General features: G+C 36.4%; 1 protein-coding gene across 6 annotated transcripts in view; it reads right to left on the bottom strand.

The window, feature by feature from the left end:
- Positions 1-19,323, bottom strand: part of dmxl2 (Dmx like 2) — a 91,271-nt gene that overhangs the window by 3,707 nt on the left and 68,241 nt on the right. For 4 of the 6 annotated variants that reach the window (XM_039681919.2, XM_039681921.2, XM_039681920.2 and 1 more), the window contains 13 exons: positions 18,081-18,166; positions 17,781-17,982; positions 17,574-17,691; positions 14,566-14,631; positions 14,075-14,161; positions 13,397-13,518; positions 13,173-13,311; positions 9,898-9,958; positions 9,692-9,819; positions 3,914-3,991; positions 3,489-3,580; positions 3,326-3,378; positions 2,157-2,374 (listed from right to left, as the gene is read on the bottom strand). In XM_039681919.2, coding sequence (XP_039537853.2) covers positions 2,157-2,374; positions 3,326-3,378; positions 3,489-3,580; positions 3,914-3,991; positions 9,692-9,819; positions 9,898-9,958; positions 13,173-13,311; positions 13,397-13,518; positions 14,075-14,161; positions 14,566-14,631; positions 17,574-17,691; positions 17,781-17,982; positions 18,081-18,166 — 1,450 coding nt within the window. The remainder of the gene's footprint in view (positions 1-2,156; positions 2,375-3,325; positions 3,379-3,488; positions 3,581-3,913; positions 3,992-9,691; positions 9,820-9,897; positions 9,959-13,172; positions 13,312-13,396; positions 13,519-14,074; positions 14,162-14,565; positions 14,632-17,573; positions 17,692-17,780; positions 17,983-18,080; positions 18,167-19,323) is intronic. The other 2 variants (XM_039681922.2, XM_089135378.1) reach the window with 1 other exon arrangement.

Raw genomic sequence — 19,323 nt, 5'->3', positions numbered from 1 at the left:
CTAAATATTAATACATCAAAAACAGTACATGATATGTGTTTTTTAAATCAAGTGATCAAAGTGCTCTTTGCCGCTGTGATCAGTGTTGCGGAAAGGGTGTTTTCTCATGTGACTAGCGCACTGTCTTCACTCGGACGTGCACTTCAATCCATTGCGAATATCATTGTGGATATTGTAGTATTGTATTGCTAAATCCCCCAACCACCATGTCGGTCTGAGACAGTAGGCGCGTTTTCATTACAGATTTGCGCAAAACTTTTGCGATATTTCCCAAATGTCGATAAAAAACTATTGCGAAATGACGGTGTTTCCATTAACCGATGTTATGCGACTAAAACGTCTTTTTTTTCCCTCTCGCGATAAGTCATTCCAAAAATCATGGCAACAGACTTTGGTAGGTTTATAACCTATTTCACAGCCATGCACCGCACTCGACATTATTATTATTAATGGAAGGAAGGTGACATGGTGTTATCCAAGCATTAATGGCAGGGAAAGACACAGAGTTCCTGGGTGTTTCTCCCTTATTTCTGCTTCGATGTCTTGATGGCATTTCTTTGAGGTTTAGAGAGGCTATTCCTGTAATTATTGTTTCTTGTTTTTTTTTTAAATTAATTTAATAAAGAACTCTATCTCGTATTATGTCCCAAACGGTCGTTGCAAAACGAAAAATTAACGGTTGTTGTATTTTTTTTAAACGCAAAGTTGAACACCAACATTTTAGTTTGACCACACCAATAGCAGCCTGCGCTATATACATCTCAACGAATTTTCAGATATTTGTTTATGACTTTTTGCCCCCTTTAAAACATTTAAAATATTCACAAATTAATATGGGAAAAAAATGTAGATTTTACTAGTTTTCTAAGGCCAAAATAGAACCTGGATATTTATGATATTATTCCCGCAGTGCTGTATAGGCAAGTTATTATAAATGCGTCTGAAAAAATAACGAGGTAAAAACATAATCTCCGGATGCACCTTCAGAGAGAACTGCACCTTTCATACGGATTACATAATCAGAAGGTATTAGCTTACGATTCGAATTTGTTCTTTTTAAAGTGGACATTTAAAGCTTTATTCTATAAAGGCTATTGTTTGAGTTCTCGCGCTCCAGTTCACCAAGATCATAAAGCGCGCCTGATTATTTTATTTTATTTTACGAAAGCACAACGTTTTCTTGTTATTGTGACATTATGCAAATTAAAATGGTAGTTGCGAATAATGTAGGCTATTATTATTTTCTGTATAACCAGAAATGATCGAGTATTTTAAGTTGATTCCACTGTTGATGGGAAAATGAAAGTGTTCACGGCGCGCCCGCGACTGTCTGCCATCGAGTGCATGCTCCAAACTCTGCACACACTCTTGGATATTGGTCAAAATCGAGTGTTTATTTGTGATAATCTTAGCCCTATTATTATTATTGTCCAACCTGTACTATGAATGAGATGTGACGAATTGCTTTGTTACTTTTTTGAATAAAAGCGTTTTCTACATGTAGCCTAATAAATGTTATAATAGGCTAATGATGAAAATATTATTACTATTATTATTTGCGGACCCGGACCTAAAACACACTCCGTCTTCTAAGTCAGGTGACTGTAAATGCGCAAAATGCGTTTCCATTGCAGTTTTGCGAAAAAATCCTTTTTCGAATTGCCTGAAAAACCTCCTCATGCGAGCGTAAAAACTTTTTGTGATAAACGTCAGTTTTCGCGAAATTGACGTGTTTCCATTGAGCGTATTTTCATCTCGCAATTTCAATTTGCGCAAATTGAAGGGTAATGGAAACGCAGCTATTGAGACCTAGACAAGACCGAGAGGTCCGAGACCAAGACAAGGCCAAGACCAAGACAAGAACGCCAAGGCCGTGACAAGACCGAGACCACGTAAAAGTGGTCCAAGACCAGTCTCAAGACATACTTCACTACACCATACTGAAGTTGACAGATCCTGAGGAGGAAGAGATCTCCGCACTGACTTGGGAGAAACGAACTGATCATTCAGTTGGTCACTTGGCAATACTTTAAATTCAGTTTATTTTCCTGTTATCAATATCAAATGTGACTGCTTTTAACGCTTTTAGCCTAAATATCCACATTGCGGCAACATAAGTTGATTTAAGTAACACGTGTCGTTCTAGGGAAATATACCTTCATGTTCCCTTCGGCTGAGCCGGTGACAAAGAAGTCCTCAGAGGAATCCATGGCCAGTGCTTTGATGGCCGAATCATGTGCTTGGAATGTGTTGAGCAGCTGTCTCTGACGGATGTCAAAGATGCAGACGAATCCCTTCCTGCCGCCTGTGATGATCAGCTGCTGTTTAGGAGCATATTGAAGAACCGTTGCACCATTCTCATGGCACTGGAACGCTGGATAGCAAAAAAAAAAAGAAAAAAGAGAATAAAACCAGGGCATCTGTAGAGTTTTTAAAATCAAATTAAAGAATATTTTTAAATTAGTACTGCATCTCAGATTCGTAAGCAAATAGGGTGCGGTACACAGTCAACGGCAAAAAAGGGTATCTGCACGTTTAAAGTGCTCTAGACAGGTTTTATTCAACATTTATTGAAATTGCTTTATGTACTATTAAATCAATACATACAAATTAGAGGTTGATCGATATTTGATTTTGCTGATATGGTATTAATGTGCAAAAAGAAAGGCAATAATCAGTTCTTAGTGCTGCCCAGAGAGAAACCACAAGAGTTTTGTTGAATTAAATACCGTTTAATTGTGGAACCAAATTACAAATACCATCCAGAATTTTTTGCATACTGATTCCAACTATATATATATATATATATATATATATATATATATATATATACACACACACTATTGTGCAAAGATTAATTGCGAATTGCTTTTATTTTGGATGAATCGCCGCAAGTTTGTGTTTACATAATATATTTGTGAGTGCTTTGTATAATTCTTTTGTATATATAAATACACACATTTATATATTTATTTATATATTTATATTTATATATTATAGATTATGTATGTATATATATATATATATATATATATATATATATATATACACATACATTTTTTTTTCAGTATTTACAAATAATTCTTAAATATATACATTCATGCATATGTATTTATATATGCAAAATAATTATATAAACACAAATTTTTATTTTGGATGTGATTAATTGCAATTAATCTTTACACAGCCCTAATATATATATATATATATATATATATATATATATATAAACAATTAAACAGAATAAAAAAAAAACAAAAAACAAAAAAAAAACACTTATTCATTTTTTTTTTTTAAATCTCCCCCCAAAAGTCTGTGAACTCACCGTGTATCATAGAGTTACTTGGAGAGATCAGAGTGTCCCATAAACAAACATTTCTGTGGAGAAAGGGAAACATTTCCTTAAAACGTAATATAGTCTATTTATATACATTTCTATTATTTACAGTCTCTTTCAATATGACATTACGATAAATCATTTAACTGACCTGCCATCGTTGGACTGTCCCGCTGTGGCGATCAGACTGGAGGATGTAATGAAGGCAAAATCACAGCAGTTTTTACTGTGGCACTGCCAGCTCTGAGACACACAAGAGATGATTATTACTTTACTAATAAACTAATCAAACCAATGACAATTTAATGGTAAACTTAGTTTCAGGAAAAGTTCTACTATCATTTGTTTGCAGATGACACATGCTTTGATATTATAAATTATCTAATTTAAAGAAACTATTAAGTGTGATCTTAATGTCACAATATGTGTATGCCTCAGTATAAAATATAGACATTTATAAAATAAACTGATTCTAGACATTTACAAGGTAACTATTTAAAACAGTGAAGGCAGACATTAGATGCTAGAGACTGTCAGTAATAGAAGACGTGTGTGATACAAAGACAAGGCTCTTACCAAATACGGTTTGGGGTTTGCGGAGGTCTGATTGACTTGCCAGAGGCTCAAAAACCCCTCACCATCTGCAACACCACACTGCAGACAGACAGAATAGAGGCATTTAAGGGTGCAGACAATATTTTAAGCTGCGTATTGCATAAGGATTCAAATGCAGTACAGAAGGAACAACAGGACGCCTTTCTCTCTCATTACATAACACCGCTGTGATGAACCAGGTCAACGACATCATCACTAGAGTACCAGCCTAGTGCTATTTTGAATTGACTTGGTGCACTGATCGCAGGAATAGTTTATTGTGTATTCTATGTTGACGATGTCAACCTCAAGTGTTCAACGTGTTAATGTTTTGACTGATACCTAAATTATTTCTTTGTTGTGTAAATTATAGCACATGCTAGATCTTACCTGTCTGAACCAGTGTACCATTACATAGCCAGAACGTACCATTTTTCAAGATGGAGAGAGACATGAGTGTTATGAGGTGTTAAATATTTGAGTTTGTGCTTGTACGTTATGCATGTTTGTATTATAATTATTGCAAGTCAGAAAGTTCTTGAACATTAGTTATATTATTTATGTGCCAGGGGAAAGGTTCCACCCCGCGACAATGGTTTGTCCCACTAGTGTTTGGTGGGAAACTTGTGCATTTAAACCATTGTTGAGCAGGTTTGGGGAATAATGTTGCAATCCTGTGTATACTGTGCAAATGCTAGAACATGTCTGAGGTGAGACATGCTGATATTTTTGTGGATGTGACACTAGGCATTGTTTAGTGTCATCTTTTTTAGCAAGTTTTTTTTTTTTTAAGCTTTTTTTGTACTTTATGTGGACTGCACCCTCTGAAATGCAGCTTCTAAAATAAACCACAACTGGCATTTTAAAAACCACTCAGCTTCATGTTTTTGACGCATACGTTACACGTCTCATCCTGACGTCACGTGTCTTTCCGGGATCTTTACGGGATGTGTGTGAACGCAGTGTGAATGAACCAAAATCAAATAATCCCGGGACAAATGCCGGGTCACATTATCCGTGTATTTTCCGGAATCTCTGTGTGATAGGGGCTATACTCACTTTATTCAACGAAAAAAATAGTACATAAATTAGCCTGGAAATGATTATACAACACCTAAGTAACAGTTACCAGGGCAATATTTTTGCTGTGCATTTTCAATAAATACTGTGTAAAATAAGCATTTAAATGTATTACATTTATTATTGGTTATCAATAAATTGTATCATTAGTTTATACAGTATATTTAAAATTCTTAACATGCAATTGTTTTAATAAATTGTTTTATTGTGTAATTATTTTAAAAAGTCCTTATAATTACATGTAATTAAATTTCAAAAAAGATTAAGTTTTATTAATATGATTATTTAAAAAGAAAAAAGAAAAAGTAGAAGAATAATTTTGGAATCAGATCGTGAGCTCCCAAAAGATTCCCACCCCAAATATACAATGTGTCATTGCTTGTCTTTGTTGAATAATCCAGAAGATAAAGAGCTTAAAAAATAACTAGAAAAAAAAGTTTGATGACACAAACTTTAAGTTGGCTTGAGAAAGCCGGACCAGAGCGTTTGAAGAATCTTGAAGTTTGAATTAAGTTGGAAAAAGATGGAATTAGAAAGAAAGAAAGAAAGAAAGATGGATAGATTAGTTAGAAAGATAGATAGATCGATAGATAGATAGATAGATAGATAGATAGATAGATAGATAGATAGATAGATAGATAGATCGATAGATCGATAGATCGATAGATAGATGTTATTGGCAAGAAGCTAGCATGATTAAAATGTAACTAGCATCATGCTAGCATGATTAACATGTAGCTAGCATCATGCTAGCATGATTAACATGTAGCTAGCATAATAATAACACGATTAGCATGTTGCTAGCATCATGCTAGCATGTTTTCAGCAAGAAGCTAGCATGATTAGCATGTAGCTAGCATCATGCTAGCATGTTTTTAGCAAGAAGCTAGCATGATTAGCATGTAGCTAGCATCATGCTAGCATGATTAGCATCATGCTATCATGATTAGCATGTTGCTAGCAAGAAGCTAGCATGTTTTTAGCATCATGCTAACATGATTAGCATGTAGCTAGCATCATGTTAGCATGATTAGCATTATGCTAGCATCATGCTAGCATGTTTTTAACATCATGCTAGCATGATTAGCATGTAGCTAGCATCATGCTAGCATGATTAGCATGTAGCTAGCATCATGCTAGCATGATTAGCATGTAGCTAGCATCATGCTAGCATGATTAGCATGTTGCTAGCATCATGCTAGCATGTTTTTAGCAAGAAGCTAGCATGATTAGCATGTAGCTAACATCATGCTAGCATGTTTTTAGCAAGAAGCTAGCATGATTAGCATGTAGCTAGCATCATGCTAGCATGATTAGCATGTAGCTAGCATCATGCTAGCATGATTAGCATGTTGCTAGCATCATGCTAGCATGTTTTTAGCAAGAAGCTAACATGATTAGCATGTAGCTAGCATCATGCTAGCATGTTTTTAGCAAGAAGCTAGCATGATTAGCATGTAGCTAGCATCATGCTAGCATGTTTTTAGCAAGAAGCTAGCATGATTAGCATGTTGCTAGCAAGAAGCTAGCATGATTAGCATGTAGCTATCATCATGCTAGCATGATTAGCATGTAGCTAGCATCATGCTAGCATGTTTTTAGCAAGAAGCTAGCATGATTAGCATGTAGCTAACATCATGCTAGCATGTTTTTAGCAAGAAGCTAGCATGATTAGCATGTAGCTATCATCATGCTAGCATTATTAGCATGTAGCTAGCATCATGCTAGCATGTTTTTAGCAAGAAGCTAGCATGATTAGCATGTAGCTAGCATCATGCTAGCATGATTAACATGTTGCCAGCATCATGCTAGCATGATTAGCATGTTGCTAGCATCATGTTAGCATGTTTTTAGCAAGAAGCTAGCATGATTAGCATGTAGCTAGCATCATGCTAGCATGATTGGCATGTTGCTAGCATCATGCTAGCATGATTGGCATGTTGCTAGCATCATGCTAGCATGTTTTCGCAAGAAGCTTGCATGATTAGCATGTAGCTAGCATCATGCTAGCATGTTTTTAGCAAGAAGCTAACATGATTAGCATAAAGCAAGAAAGCAAGAAAGAAAGAAAGAAAGAAAGAAAGATGGAATTGTTAGAAAGAAAGAAAGAAAGAAAGAAAGAAAGATAGAATTGTTAGAAAGAAAGAAAAAAGAAAGAAAGAAAGAAAGAAAGAAAGTGAAAAAAAGAATAGTTAGAAAGAAAGATGGATAGATTTGTTAGAAAGAAAGATGGATAGATTAGTTAGAAAAAAAGATGGATAGATTTGCTAGAAAGAAAGATGGATAGATTTGTTAGAAAGAAAGATGGATAGATTAGTTAGAAAGAAAGATGGATAGATTAGTTAGGTAGAAAGAAAGATGGATAGATTAGGTAGAAAGAAAGATGGATAGATTAGGTAGAAAGAAAGATGGATAGATTTGTTAGAAAGAAAGATGGATAGATTAGTTAGAAAGAAAAATGGATAGATTAGTTAGGTAGAAAGAAAGATGGATAGATTATGTAGAAAGAAAGATGGATAGATTTGTTAGAAAGAAAGATGGATAGATTAGTTAGAAAGAAAAATGGATAGATTAGTTAGGTAGAAATAAAGATGGATAGATTAGGTAGAAAGAAAGATGGATAGATTTGTTAGAAAGAAAGAAAGATTAGGTAGAAAGAACGATGGATAGATTAGTTAGAAAGAAAGAACGATAGATTAGTTAGAAAGAAAGATGGATAGATTAGTTAGAAAGAAAGATGGATAGATTAGTTAGAAAGAAAGATGGATAGATTTGTTAGAAAGAAAGAACGATAGATTAGTTAGAAAGAAAGATGGATAGATTAGTTAGAAAGAAAGAACGATAGATTAGTTAGAAAGAAAGATGGATAGATTTGTTAGAAAGAAAGATGGATAGATTAGTTAGGTAGAAAGAAAGAACGATAGATTAGTTAGAAAGAAAGATGGATAGATTTGTTAGAAAGAAAGATGGATAGGTTTGTTAGAAAGAAAGATTGATAGATTTGTTAGAAAGAAAGATGGATAGATTAGTTAGAAAGAAAGATCGATAGATTAGTTAGAAAAAAAGAATGATAGATTAGTTAGAAAGAAAGATGGATAGATTTGTTAGAAAGAAAGATGGATAGATTAGTTAGAAAGAAAGATAGATAGATTTGTTAGAAAGAAAGATGGATAGATTAGTTAGAAAGAAAGAAAGATTAGGTAGAAAGAAAGAATGATAGATTAGGTAGAAAGAAAGATGGATAGATTTGTTAAAAAGAAAGAACGATAGATTAGTTAGAAAGAAAGATGGATAGATTAGTTAGAAAGAAAGAACGATAGATTAGTTAGAAAGAAAGATGGATAGATTTGTTAGAAAGAAAGATGAATAGATTTGTTAGAAAGAAAGAAAGATGGATAGATTAGTTAGGTAGAAAGAAAGATGGATAGATTAGTTAGGTAGAAAGAAAGATGGATAGATTAGTTAGAAAGAAAGAAAGATGGATAGATTAGTTAGAAAGAAAGAACGATAGATTAGTTAGAAAGAAAGATGGATAGATTTGTTAGAAAGAAAGATGAATAGATTTGTTAGAAAGAAAGAAAGATGGATAGATTAGTTAGGTAGAAAGAAAGATGGATAGATTAGTTAGGTAGAAAGAAAGATGGATAGATTTGTTAGAAAGAAAGAAAGATGGATAGATTAGTTAGGTAGAAAGAAAGATGGATAGATTAGTTAGGTAGAAAGAAAGATGGATAGATTAGTTAGAAAGAAAGATGGATAGATTTGTTAGAAAGAAAGAACGATAGATTAGTTAGAAAGAAAGATGGATAGATTAGTTAGAAAGAAAGAACGATAGATTAGTTAGAAAGAAAGATGGATAGATTTGTTAGAAAGAAAGATGGATAGATTTGTTAGAAAGAAAGAAAGATGGATAGATTAGTTAGAAAGAAAGATGGATAGATTAGTTAGAAAGAAAGATGGATAGATTAGTTAGGTAGAAAGAAAGAACGAAAGATTAGTTAGAAAGAAAGATGGATAGATTTGTTAGAAAGAAAGATGGATAGATTAGTTAGAAAGAAAGAAAGAAAGATTAGGTAGATAGATAGATAGATAGATAGATAGATAGATAGATAGATAGATAGATAGATAGATAGATAGATAGATAGATAGATAGATCATTAGTACATATAGAATGGTAGTTTAATTGAGTCTAGGGCTTCAGGGAATTTAGATTTGAGTTTTTGTTGTACGCTATTGGGCCACCGTAGTCTTGGCTCATTTTGACCATGCTGCAATGAAAGTCAATGGGATTTTTATGATTTTTAATATTAATTTTTAAGAAATCTGAAAGTCGAATCAGTCTAAAAAGATATAGCAACTCGAGTCAGAACAGTCTGAAGGTCTGACCCGAGTTTGGAGTTTGTAGAGTTAAAGCTCTAGGAGGAGTAGCAGTCAGAATATTTTGGGTAAGAAAAATAAGAAGAAGAATAATAATAAGTTTAAATAGGATTTCAGTAAGTTGGCTTTCTCAAGCCAACTTAATTAAATAATAAAATAATTATTTATTATTTTATTTGTATTATTTTATTAATCAATTATTTAATTAAATAATAATTAAATCGCAACATTGGTAAAAAAAAAAAAAAGCGGAATTAGGTTATTTTCCAAAATCGTTCAGCCTTATAATGGCAGCTTCAATACCTTGTTGCCCTGTGAGTTGAAATAGAGGCGTGTGACCCGAGCGTTTCCGGCCTGTCTGAAGCAGATCAGCTGCTGTGGACGGTTCCACTCAAACATCCTCACACTGCCGTCCTGAGCTCCCGTCATATCTGCAAACATCACAGAGAAGTCAACTGGAGTTTCATCAAAACCCTACAGTGTTTGTGTGTGAAATAAGAGACACTAACAGTACTGATAGATGGGATGAGACGTCATTCTCTTCACGTTATTCAGGTTCCTCTTCATGATCTGACAGAAATTACACGCACAGTTAAACACACCAGAGATTCTCTCAAACACACAAAACACAATTCATTCATTTTTTACAGTACAATTCACAATACTATATAGTCTTATTTAGCTAATGACATAAATAATGACAGTGTCAGTACTCTTTGTGCAAGGCATTCAAGGGACTGTTTTTGTGTTAGATCGTTGTTAATAGTTTGTATGAATAACACATTTAAAATGATAATGCATTCGATTCTGATAATTGTTTAAATCCTTGAATTGATCAGTAGCATGTAGGGCTGGCTACTACAATTTGAAAGTAGTTTCCCCATGTTGATTGTGTCATCTTTATCAACTGCGAATGAGAACAGATTGTGGGCTGATGACGCAGGTCTGTACCTTGGGCCGCTCGGACGGTTTACTCCACTACCTCCAAACGCTCTTATCAGCTCAATACAGACTCATCAAGAGCTCTGTTGAGACCACGACTCATTGTTTGTATCAGCAGAACTGCTGATAACAGCCAAAAGAAAACACTCAGTAGCCGCTCTTCATCTGTGGTTGGAGCTCTGTGGGAACGTGACCGGCATGAACCTGCTTCAGTGTGCGCGTATGCACAGCGGGCCCAAAATATGAGACGACTAGGAAACATGTTTGTTTTTCTAATAAAATACAAACTTTTACATTACAAATAATATTCTTTGCTGCTTAACTACTTGAATGAAAAGTTCAATTGAAAAAAAAAGAACATGAATTTATTTGAGCATTTGGTTTGCAGTTTCGAAACCGCATAAACAAGAGGATCATGTTCTCCAGCATGAGAATCGTTTGAAGAGCATCTTATGCTTCAGTACATGCAAGAAAATGTGACCTTCTGTACAAAAGATGTCCACAGATGTACAAATGTCACAAATTTTACTTAAAGGAGCAGTATGCAAGAAATGTATTTCAATTAATCATACATTTTCCCTGATACGTCACTGATATATCACTGACAACAGTAGTCCGGCCAGGATATTGCCATTTAAAAAGTGAAGTCGCAGCCCTTGACTGATGTTGATATTGTCAAGTTGTGTTTTGTTCTGATGCGTCACCCTCCACCGATCTACCAATCAGGGACTCAGTAGTGTTGCAGCATTCGGGTTGCCAGCTCTTCTCTAGTTACTAGAGCTGGGTAATAAATATCGATTTCTCGATATTAATCGATTATCATTTTTACGAACCGATATCGATTCTTAAATCTCAAGAATCGATTAGTCATCCTGTTTCATTTGAATGAATGGAACATTGTACCGTGGCTGCGCGCATCCAAAAAATCGCAATAATCTTTGTCCTTTGTTACTATTGACATGAAACAAAGTCTCAATTTTCAAATTTCGGCCATTTTCTTTAGAAATTCAAAAACATAAATAACGTTTTGGCGCTGTAGCGTCTGATCTCTCTTCTGGCTTAATAATACCAGTCACAGCGCGAAATAAACATGAATGAGCATCTGAAAGTGTGGTAAAAGATAGAGTACAACTTATCGAAATCCATATCATGTCACATTGATTCGCTCAATCAGCGTTTCAACCGTGGAAAGACGTCAGTTAAACAGCTTGTAATCAATGTCATGTATCGTCATATTTACCTCAGAAAACCCACATAAACTCATTAGTCAGCTAGAAAAAATAACTGCAGAGAGGAGCATTTTGCTAAATATATACATCATATTACATATCCATTATAATCTTAATGTTCTTCAATATTTAATGCATATTTGAATAAATCTGGCAAGTTTTTATGACAGCCACCATTTAAATGTTTATATTTCATATAATCTTCTTATTATAAAAATAAATAAAAGTGTAATTTACGTGTTTGTATAGCTACAAAACAGTTCATTATTACCTTCATATTATGCTATTGAAGCCTAGTAGGCTACAACTAGACTCCCATAGTTTACAGCATTAGTTAAGATATTAGATTTCCTTAAGAAAATTTGCCATTTATTGTAACTGATATCAAAAATAATCAATATTGAATCGAAATCGAATCAAATTTCAAGCTTGTGAATCGATATCGAATCGAATTGTGAAATTTGTGTCAATACCCAGCCCTACTAGTTACCACAGCTGCAGATAGAGATGTGTCGGAATCGGATAAAAAAATTCTAACATCGCGAACCCCCAAAAAACTCGATATGAATCCGAAATAATTAATTAAATAAATAATTAATAGGCTTGCTACGGTAGTCGGTGTTACCGGTGTTCAGTCGCAACACTGACAAAAAAAAGTTTAAAGCCTTAAAAATATTGAACGCAATTACGCAGTAGTCGCTAAATCTTGCCTATTAACACACACACGACCCACAGAAAAGACGCGGTATCGAGTTCTCTTTCGAAAATGTCCATAAGAGCAGTCTTAAACGAACGTAGAGTACTGGTCTTGTGTACTGCAACGAAGTGCTACTGGGTTTTCCAGGGAAAATGAAAAGGATGTGACGTTTACGTGCACTCCCGAAAGCCTCTTTCCGTTCTGTGATGCATAAAACGAACGCTTAATACGATATTCAGGATAATGCCCAAAGAGCCATTCTGTACAATGTCAATGTGTAATGCAGAGAAAATGTATTAATTCTAGATCTTTAGTCTATAAAGTCTAAAATATCCTTTAAAGTTAAACTGTTTGATTGTAATGACCTCATCTGTTGACATGATGCCGGTGAATTGCAGAGCTCATGCAAACATATGATGATGATCATGCTTTCTTAATTGCAGTTTTCTCAGCACGGTCGATTCACTTAACGGCCACCAGCGTCGGCAATGACAAGGGTTTCAAAATTCTACATACAGCCTACTTAAATTTTTCTAAATCTTAAAATGCTCTTATTTACAGATTTAATAAAAATATCCTCAATGAAACTTCTTGGCCATGACATAATAATATTCCAATAAGTATTTAAATATTTAATTGTCAGAATTGTGTTTGTTTGTTAACGTGTGCCAGTTTCCACGGCTATTTTATATCAAAAATCGAGTTGACATGTAATAGTTATTTTCATTAGATTCGATGTAAGATTTTTTCTGGTTAGACTGGCCTGGGAAATAAAATTGGCTTTAAAGATTGATTTAGATAGTTGGGAAGAATGCCTTTGGAACATGCACGTTCTACATGTATATAATAAGGGATCTTTTCCATTCTCCAACTTGTTAACTTTCTTTATTTACAGACAGGAAACAGTCTAACATACCACACTGGCACCCATGCTGGTCTGCCCACTGCCCAACCAGGGCATGGAGGAGGACGCTGCCATCTGTTGGGGGGCAAAGGGACCGGCGCTGGCCTGGGCGATGTTGGTGTGAGACGAGCGGTAATCCACATCATCAGAGCTATACAGAGAAAACAAGACGCTCATGGCAATCCTTTCAAATCTGTCAGCTGAATGTTCCAAACAAACACAGACATGGGACAAACCTGCGAGACTCCTTGTCAAATTCTTCTCCGATCCAGGTGTAAGGCTGAGCTGCGAGCAGCGTGGACACGTCCACTTCCTGGACATCATGAGTGGACGCCAGAACTATTTCATTAGTGTTAGCCTGAGACAAAGAACACAAACACAAGTTAAATGGGATGTTAAAACACGATTTTTATATTGATCCTTTGAAAGAGTTTGTTTCAGCATGCAGCAATGAAAAAATGCATTGTTGAGAGAGGAGAAAAAAAAAAACAAGTCACATCATTTTATAAGTCGCATTTCATCCCATTAAGTACCAGTCAAAAGTTTAAAACATGTATGTTTTCAAAAGAAGTCTCTTATGCTCACCATGCCAAAATGCAGTACATTTTAATATTGCAAAATAATATTACAAATTAACAAAATAACTGTTTTCTATTTGAATAAATTTTAAAATGTAATTTATTCCAACGATGGAAACAAAAAAGACGGTCCCCCTTCAGTCTCCCTTTGTACATGCGTTTAAATTAATAATTTGATATAATGCACTTATAAATACATGTTTTTTTTTACATTATACTTCTGCATGTCTGAATGTAAGCACAGCTGTAATTTCTGTAATTACACCTTAACCCACCATTAAACATAACCATACCACCAAATCTGCCCTAAACTCACCCATATAGAAATTTCCAAACCTTGTTAATGGCAAATGCCATGATGATGTCAGATTCTTTATGGATGATTTTGGCTTTGCCTCCAGGGTAACCCATATCAGCCTCCACCTGTAACATAACAAACACGCATATATAAACACACACTCACATTAGTCTGTTCTGCTGTTATAATATTTTCCCAATCACATCCAGACACAGCAGCAGTAGCAGAATGTTTGCTGACATGCAGTTGAGACCATGTACACACCTCCACAGAAGGCAAAACATGAATTAATCGCTGTTATTGCTTGATCTTCTAAACAAGGTGTCTGAAGCAGAATCCGTCTGATAAACCACTTTCAGTGTCGTTGGTTAGTGAGGAAGAGCAGTGCTGAGCCAGACGAGTTAGGGAGAGTGAGGAAAGAGATGAACGTGTGTGTGTGTGTGAGGTCACAGCAGGTTAACAGAGGACAGAAGCCTAAAGCTTTAAGAGGGTTTCACAGAGAGACGAGTCCCGTTCTGTGTCTCAGTACCTTGCTGGTTTTGCGAGCTCCAGTAATGCCGTTTTGTATGAGGTGGTCCACATGATCATCTAAAGACTACACAATACACAACACACACACGGGAAACAGCACAAAAACACATGCACGAATGACAGACAAGATGGAGAAAAAACAAATGAAATAATAAAGAGCAAAATGAATCTCATTGGGGGCTTCGTCAGAGAGAGATGGTCTTGAGATAACATGTACATTCCTTCCAGTGTCTCTGTCAGTACATACTTACCCTCAACATATAAGATGGCTACTTTCTAAAGTTCTATATTTTTAATCTTGATTAAAAAATATATTGATTTTATGCAGGCCCCACCCTCTATATTACATAATTCTGGCAACAGTTGAATTTAACCCTCATTCTACAGGGTGATATGCCACAGCCAAGACTGGCTGTCCACTGAAGCTAAGCAGGGCTGAGCCTGGTCAGTGCCTGGATGGGAGACCTTCTGGGAAAACTAGGTGTCTGCTAGAAGAGGTGTGAAGTGAGTGGTCTGTGACCTGTGTGGGTCCTAACGCCCCAGTAAAGTGATGGGGACACTATACTTTCAAAGAGCACCGTCCTTCGGATTGGATGTTAAACCTGACTCTCTGTGGTCATTAAAAATCCCAGGATGTCCTTCGGAAAAAGAATTACCCACCTTATTCCACTCAACATTCTAGTTCACCCAAAAACGGTTCAAGGGTAGTTCACCCAGAATTGAAAATTAGCCCATGATTTACTCACCCTGAAGCCATCTTAGGTTTATATGAAATTCTTCTTTCAGACGAATACCATCTGAGTTATATAAAACAAATATCTTGGCTCTTCCAAGCTTCATAAAGAGAGTGACTGGCTGTATGTCTTTGGAAGTCCATCAAAGTGCTATTGATGATTAAAGATCTATTGACAATATGTAAATGAACTATCCCTTTAAGGGGCTTTCGCACCGGGTAGTTCTGGGAACTTAGTTTTAGGAACTAAGTTCCAGGTACTCCTTTTCCACCAAAAAAGAACTGGTTCGGAACTGGTGCTGGTTCAAAGTTGGTTCGGAGTTGGTTCAACTTGCGAACCCCTTCAAAACCTGTTTGGCGCCCAGGGAATAAGGTCATTACGTCACTGTGTACGTCGCCATACGTCTTAGCTAGAAACGCTTGCAAGTACAACATTACTTTGGGATTATCTCTAACTCGTGTACCAAGAAGGCTTTAAAAACAATTGAAATACGTAAGTATTTGATTAAATCTTTTCGTTTGATATGTAATCTTTTCTGATAAGTTATATGTCTTTTTTTTCGTTCCATTTATTTGTTCTATATTGTGACTGTTTTCTTCTTTGCTTATCCACAAGTTTCCGAGGGGCGCTCCTGTAAAAAATAAAGTGGGTGAAACTTCCGGTGACGCGGCGGAAGTAGCATTCCAATGGTATTTTGTGTGTTAGTTAACGAAGAGGCTAGCTGTTTTTCGGAGAATTATTTTACTATTTAAAGACGCAAATCTTTATGAGAGATGTCGTTACGGAGCTCAGGGACAACATGTGCTGTTCGCGGTTGTATGTATAGCCGGACTAAACTAATTTAGTGGCTTAAACGGGATTGTTTTGAACATAAGCTGAAAACGAAATCAGAGTGATCCTGCCAGAGCCCGTCTCTGATCCTGCCAACGACTGTAGTTTCCATCACCTCCCAAAAGACGACGAATCTTCCTGTGTACATTTGTTTAAATTCTTAATATTCTATAAACTCTATCAGCATGTGATTGGCTGTTCTCTACTATTGTTACAGCTAAACTCAGGATCAAAGCCTGTGTTGACAGAATACAAATGTGCCAGTTAATGTATTCAAGTAGCACATTCATTTATAATTTTGAATAAACTCCAAAGCACAATGACTAAGTGTGTATTTTTTTTATTTTAATTGTTTGTCAGCTCACACAACTGTCTGTCACCATGCCTTGATGAGTATTGATTATTAATAATGTTATTATAATACTCCCAATCAACTACTGCGGAGGTAAAGGTACTGTTATTTCACCCTTTTGAATTTCGTTGAGGTTATGTTCCCACATCGTTAGCTAGTTTGGATCGCTATAACTTGAATGACTGTCAACTGTTGAATGAACGAGTGTCAAGCATGTCAAATCGCGCTTTGTTTACTTCCAACCGGAAGTCGCGCCCACTTTTGACGCAAGGCCTCATGGGGCGTAGGAAACTTGTGGATAATGTCTTCAATTAAAAAAAAAAAAATTAAAAAATAGAAACGCTTGCGCCAATTTCAAGCAAAACAATTACAAAGGCGGACTCCATCGTGTTTCTGCAAATGTTTCTCCTGGCTTTGTGATGGTCAGAAAAGATGTTTAGAACACAAGTAAACCCACCCCAGCCCCCGACGTAAGCATGACGTGGTAAAATAACGGTTTAAGTCCAGCAAAGAGTTGGTGCCGCTTTGGAACCAGTTTTCCCAGCCGAGAACCGGTTCTTTGGCTGTCGAAACACAAAGAACTGGTTCGCGCATAGGCTCCGGCTCCGAACCGGCTCTCAAAATGCTTTGGTGGAAAAGGGGTAAGGGTGGTTCCCTGAGGAACATTTTCCTGGTTGCATGACCTTCTCCTAATGTGAAGAGGCCCATCTATCACTGTTTTCCATGTTCGTAGATTTAGTTTCTGGAGTAAATAGGGTATAATCTGTGTTTATACTGCTTGAAAAAAAAAAAAAAGCGTACACTAACGTCACTGGTAGTCCCTATAGTGCTGGTTAAGACCCTACTCTTAAGTAGGAACTAAACTAGTTCCTCCAAAAGGAAAATCAGTCCTAGTTCCTTCGGTGCAAACAAGCCAAAATACGGGTAGTTTCTCCAATAGTTCTAGGAACTATGAAAAAGTTCCTTTGTTGCTAAAGCCACTTTAGTGCTTTGGTACATCTCACTCTATCACTGGCCCTGCCACTTCAAATATTCGCCTCATTTATTCATCAGTGTGTGGTCGCACCCCTGTGTTGTGTAGTGACCTACCTCACTCTGCTTCCTTTTCTTAGTGAAGATGTATCGAATCAAAGTCTCCTGAAGCACCTCCTGTTTGACCAGGAAATGCCACAGACGGCGAGCAGGGAAGGAGAGATGGTGCTTTGACCTGAAGAGAAAAAAAGACGACATTCACACATTTACATGATTATTTAAATATTCTTTTGTTTACTTGAGACATTTAGCGCAAGTACTCACTTGAACGGTGTGTTCTCTGGCTCTAGCATGGCTTTGTGTCGGAGTATAGCAGGCCCGCCGCCTGCGCTCAGGTCCGTCGGGTAGGTGTTGATGTAGTTTGGTGGAGGGCCGTCAAATTTGTTAATCTTATCCAGAAGAATCTGTTCCCAGTTTTCCAGTGTCTTCAGCACAGCATTGGCCAGCGGAGATGTCACTGGCAACTCTAAGACAACACAAGAGAGGTGCAGGGAATAGTAGTTAATGATTTCAATTACTTTCTGCCCATTTGCATGTTAGAGTACGTTTCTACTTCTCAAGAACCTGTAAAGTCCAGTCCTGTCAGGGGCAGGAACGTCTTGACATTGTTAAGGGCAAGTTTGACCATCACTAAGCGGATCAGACACCAACTGCAAAAACACAAAACACACAATCATCCTTCAGTCAACTAACTGACAGTATATACACATGCTGATACACATTTTCATGTATGATTACTGCCATGTCCACACTAATACGTTTTCGTTTGAAAACGTATATTTTTCTCTCCGTTTTGGCCTTCCGTCCACACTGAGACGCCGTTTTAAAGGGTTAGTTCACCCAAAAATGAAAATTAAGTCATTAATTTGGGGCGGTAAAACTCCTAAGCGGTGAGCAGCCGGTAACAAGTAGTCGAATGAGAACGTCCTCGTCTCAGTTCTCGCGCATGCGCCCTTAAGGAAGTAATGGAATAGTGGAATAAAGTCGTTATTTATGTTTTTTTCGCACAAAAAGTAGTCTCGTCGCTTGATAAACTTATAATTGAGCCGCTGTAGGCACATGGAATATTTAAACCTTTTCTTTAATGACTTTATGGGCCGTCAAGAGCCAGTCCCTTAGGCAGTCTATCTAGGACTGATCCAGCTCTCAGATTCAATCAAAAATATCTTTATTTGTGTTCCGAAGATGCACGAAGGTCTTACGGGGTTGGAACAGCATGGGGGTGAGTAATTAATGACTTAATTTTCATTTTTGGGTGAACTAACCCTTTAAGTCAACAAAAACGTATCGTTTGGAAAACGCTCTCCAAAGTGGATACATTTGAAAACGCCGTTTGTGATCCATGTAGTACCAATAGATATTCATGTTTATTGGTATTGTGCCTGTTATGTGTTATTCATTTTTACACTATTGCTAAAATATGTTACTTTCTATGTTACTTAATATGTGCTATTCTTCATAGCACAGTACTGCAAAGATGACAGATAATGTAGTCTACTCACATTTGCTGTCCTGCGGCAAAACAGGAGAGCAGTTGCGTTTTAGACCAAACATATGGTGACTGAATGCGACCTGGACGCATCCGTGATGGTGAGATATTTTGCTAAATAAAATTATCCTGTTATTGTGCGATGACATTATTATTTATTTTCCCATCTGTATCATCTCAGTGAGCTTTTGTGAAGTTTCACGCATGCGCAGTAAAGTGAATTTAGAAGTTTCTCATCCACACTGAAACGTCGGAAAACGCCTGAAAACGCTAGTGTGGACGGAGAGCGTTTTTAAACGAAAACCCCCTTTTCAAATG

Source organism: Pimephales promelas, chromosome 10, assembly GCF_988280905.1.
Source record: "Pimephales promelas chromosome 10, fPimPro1.hap1.1, whole genome shotgun sequence".
NCBI lineage: Eukaryota > Metazoa > Chordata > Actinopteri > Cypriniformes > Leuciscidae > Pimephales > Pimephales promelas.
The sequence above is the reverse complement of the archived record's forward strand: the minus strand, read 5'-3'. Positions and strand labels throughout refer to the sequence as shown.